The sequence below is a fragment of the Helianthus annuus genome, chromosome 4 (genome assembly GCF_002127325.2).
Source record: "Helianthus annuus cultivar XRQ/B chromosome 4, HanXRQr2.0-SUNRISE, whole genome shotgun sequence".
Classification (NCBI taxonomy): Eukaryota; Viridiplantae; Streptophyta; class Magnoliopsida; order Asterales; family Asteraceae; genus Helianthus; species Helianthus annuus.
Window position 1 is genome coordinate 38901102 of NC_035436.2, and position 4296 is coordinate 38905397.

The 4296-nt window shown below is 38.3% G+C and overlaps 1 protein-coding gene across 1 annotated transcript; it reads left to right on the plus strand.

Moving 5' to 3' along the window:
- The first annotated feature begins 668 nt into the window (after nucleotides 1-668).
- LOC110936199 (lysine histidine transporter-like 8) lies at nucleotides 669-4079 on the plus strand. The gene is made up of 5 exons (XM_022178543.2): nucleotides 669-1199; nucleotides 1369-1502; nucleotides 1706-2133; nucleotides 2373-2504; nucleotides 3460-4079. Exons 1-5 carry the CDS (start codon nucleotides 817-819, stop codon nucleotides 3943-3945), a joined length of 1563 nt encoding a protein of 520 aa, XP_022034235.1. The 5' UTR covers nucleotides 669-816; the 3' UTR covers nucleotides 3946-4079.
- Nucleotides 4080-4296: the final 217 nt, after the last annotated feature.

A 4296-nucleotide genomic window follows, 5' to 3' on the forward strand; every position in this document is an offset into this window, starting at 1 on the left:
CGTTCACGAGAGCGTTTGTTCATTCCTAAGAACAACCAAGCGCACAAGCAGTGGCGAAGCTTGAGATTTCTGACCGGGGGGCGGAAGTCACCGGTCCTAATTTTTTTTTTAAAACCGGAGGGTCGAAAACGTATATACCCAAAAATTTCTATACGAAAATTACATACTCTCCACTACTGAGCGAAAAGTTCAGGGGGTCGACCGTCCCCTCCTGCCCTTAAAAGCTTCGCTCATGCGCACAAGATAGTGGTCTCATACTCATAACTTCTATTATCATATACAATTTTGTATTAATATACTTATAACAATAATAATATAAATCTCTAAATAAGTTTATCCTTAAAATTAAAGTACTAATATCAAATCTAACATTCCATTATATAAACTAAACAAAAAATGGAAAGACTCAATGAGAAATGGTGTGAGATTCTTGCACTTTGAAAATCTATAATATCTTTAATCACCCACGCTTAAAAAACATTAGAAACGATAAAAAGGTGATTATGTTATCCTAATTCGCACGATCCATGATTCCATATCATCACGTTCACATATTTACCGCTACACTTTCATACTTTTTCCCGACACACACTTATTCCTCATTATGACCATCTCGAGATCCGTCGCCTAAAACCCCCACTCTTCACGGTCACGATCTTTCCTGCCCAAACTTCCACACAAAAAACATTCTTTATGCCACCACACATTTGTTTATTTAACTTCACTTGAATTTAAGTTTGTTTAACCAAAGTGATCACCTCTAATAAACCAAATTTCACGTATCGGGTTTGGTATTATCTCTTCAAACTAACTGTAATGGAAGAACGACCGGAAACGGAGTTGATATCAATCCCAGCGACGCCGAGGGACTCCACCCCGGAGATATTGACGCCTTCAGGACACCGGTCGCCTAGGCCGCAGTCGAAGGAAGGTGGGAAGTCGGCGGCGTGGACGCCGACGTCGTTTATATCGCCGAGGTTTTTGAGTCCCATCGGGACACCGATGAAGAAGGTGTTGGTGAATATGAAAGGGTATTTGGAGGATGTCGGTCATTTGACGAAACTTAACCCACAAGATGCTTGGCTTCCGATCACTGAGTCGCGGAATGGTAATGCGCATTATGCCGCGTTTCATAACCTTAACGCGGGTGTCGGGTTTCAAGCGCTTCTTTTGCCCGTCGCGTTTTCGTTTCTTGGCTGGTAAATCTGAACTTGATATATCACCTTTTAAACTTGCAAAATATCATATTTCATATATATTGCTTTGAAAAATATTGTACATTGTATAGTGAAAACTTTTTCTTTGGGATATTTTATTGAAATATGTTAATTATCATTTAATTTCATTTCATTAACCATAAATATTCAGGAGTTGGGGTATCATTTCATTAACGATAGCCTACATATGGCAACTATACACCTTGTGGATCTTGGTACAACTTCATGAAGCAATTCCGGGCAAGCGGTACAATCGTTACGTCGAGCTTGCCGAAGCCGCATTTGGTAAAAACTTTTATTATCCAGGAATTTTTTCCACTGGGTTTCTTTTGGTAGATTTTCACTAATTCTTACTATTTTTTTAAATCATATAAAATTTCCACTATTTTTTTCGTTTTTTTTCCAAACTGAGGGGTTACCGGGAACCCCAAAACACCCCTGGATACACTATATATAGTTGATTAATAATACATAATACATTTATCCAGGAAACAAACTGGGAGCATGGCTGTCAATCTTTCCAACCGCTTACTTATCCGCCGGAACAGCGACGGCCCTGATTCTCGTGGGGGGCGAAACGATGAAACTCTTCTTCGAGATCGTCTGCGGGCCTCTATGCACATCCAACCCATTAACAACCGTCGAATGGTATTTAGTTTTCACGTCGCTATGCATTGTGTTGTCGCAGCTTCCGAACCTTAACTCGATAGCTGGACTCTCACTAGTCGGGGCTATAACCGCCATCTTTTACTCCACCATGGTTTGGCTCCTATCGGTTAGCCAAGATAGACCACCCAAGATCTCATACGAACCCATTGCTTTACCCTCGTTTACCGCTTCGGTCTTTTCGGTTTTTAACGCGCTTGGTATCATAGCTTTCGCATTCAGAGGTCACAATCTTGTGCTCGAGATTCAGGTAAGTTTGACTTTCAAGGTCAAGCAGTCTCCTTTTCAACATCACAATTTAACCAAACTGTTCAAACGTTAAAGAAACTTTCAATTGGAAATCAAAATATGTATGAAACACTATAAATATGGAACAATAAAATGTTAGTTTTGTGATGAAAATGATATCAAATTTTAATATAGTTTTGATCTTTTTTGACAAGAAAAGTCAAACTATGTGTTAATTAGGGTTTTGTTGTATGTTTTCAGTCGACAATGCCATCGACGTTCAAACACCCTGCTCACGTGCCCATGTGGAAAGGAGCCAAGGTTGCATACTTCTTCATCGCCATGTGTTTGTTCCCGGTAGCCATTGGTGGTTTCTGGGCTTATGGGAATCTTGTAAGTGCATCGATATTAGGGTTTATCCCACGTTCATATTATATTTTGGTTTGTAACCTTATAACTATATTAATTAATGTTTTCATTTGGTTTCTAACCTTATAAATATAAGGGTGTAGAGAGTGGTTACACAGTTGAAAGTGGTAAATTTTAAAATCAATCAATGAGCGTGTGTCATGTCAAAGTGGTAAACTATACTCAAAAGTGTTGGCAATGGTTAAACACTTCATAAATTGGTAAACTATTTAAAAAAAAAAGGTATGATTGGTTGAGATGGGATGGACCCCATCCCACACACCCCCTCTCTCTCCTACCCTCCCTCTCCCCGCATCGGCAACCCATCACCGAATTGGCAAACTTTGAGTGGTAAACTTATGTTGGCGATAGTGTTGCCAGTTGACAAACTAAGTTTACCACACTTTGCCGCACCCCACTCCGTATCCCCTAATGATTAATGTTTCCATAAAAGATAGATATTGTTATATTTTATTTTTTAGAAAAAGTATATCGCATAATATGTATAAGCGTACGCTACGTACGCGATGGTAAATCGTACGTTATGTTTAAAAAAAATAAAATCGCATGTATGGTAAAATACTGAAATCGCATGTACAAAATTTAAAAAAAAAAAAAAAACTAAAATCGTAGGTACATTAAAATAGGGGAAATCGCACGTACAAAAAGAAGTAAAATCGCATGTATAAAAAAAAAATGAGAAAAAGGGAAATCGTATGTGGTAAAGAAATTTTCGCATGTTGTAAGACAATCTCGTATGCATTATACGATAAGACATATTGTACAATAAACGGCCTCATATTTTTTATATGTTATATCTTTGTGTTTAATTGTTAAATTAGTTACCACTTCATCCAATTTTTGAATCCGGTTCAACTAGTTCGACAATGAGACCAGTTATGGATTTTTTTTTTTCTAATGTCAAATTTTATTCTTGTAGATGCCTCCAAGTGGGATTCTAAATGCACTATTTGGCTTCCATCAACACGATATCTCAAGAGGGTTGCTTGCAATGACGTTTCTACTAGTGGTCTTCAGTTGTTTAAGCAGCTTCCAGATCTACTCCATGCCCGTGTTCGACAACTTCGAAGCCAGTTACACGCACCGCACCAACCGACCATGCTCAATCTGGGTGCGGTCAGGTTTTCGGGTGGCGTACGGGTTCATCAACTTCTTCATCGGGGTGGCACTCCCGTTCCTCTCGAGCCTTGCCGGATTGTTGGGAGGACTAACGCTTCCGGTGACATTCGCGTACCCGTGTTTCATGTGGGTGCTGATCAAGAAGCCTACAAAGTATAGCTTCAATTGGTACTTCAACTGGACACTGGGGTGGCTTGGTGTTGCGTTTAGTGTTGCGTTTACCATTGGTGGGATTTGGAGCATTGTTGACAATGGGTTGAAACTCAAGTTCTTCAAGCCTAGTTAATTAAAGATTGCATGTTGTGGTTTTGATTTTTGATTGTTTGATTTGATATAGGTGATTTAATGTATGTTGGATGTGTTAACATATATATCCACATTTGTTCATCGTATGTTGCAATGTTCAATAGTTTTATCTCGTGTGTTGCGCATTGTATATGTTGTAGTTTGACATAAAAATGATATAATGACAAAATATGGATGCAATTTGATTTAAACAAACTATTAAGAAATTTATATGGGAAAATTAACAGATAAAAAAAAACATAGATAAGGAAATTTAGCAATTTTCAAAGTATTAAACCTCTTTTATTCCAATCAAAAACCACAACATCAGCTTTATCAGCTGAGACAAATA

What these genes read in the sequence shown, in the direction of transcription:
- LOC110936199 (XM_022178543.2), top strand. Translation starts at nt 817, where the DNA reads ATGGAAGAACGACCGGAAACGGAGTTGATATCAATCCCAGCGACGCCG. An exon ending in GCTTGCCGAAGCCGCATTTG is followed by an intron (nt 1,503 to 1,705) that starts GTAAAAACTTTT and finishes ACATTTATCCAG; the next exon opens with GAAACAAACTGGGAGCATGG. An exon ending in ATCTTGTGCTCGAGATTCAG is followed by an intron (nt 2,134 to 2,372) that starts GTAAGTTTGACT and finishes GTATGTTTTCAG; the next exon opens with TCGACAATGCCATCGACGTT.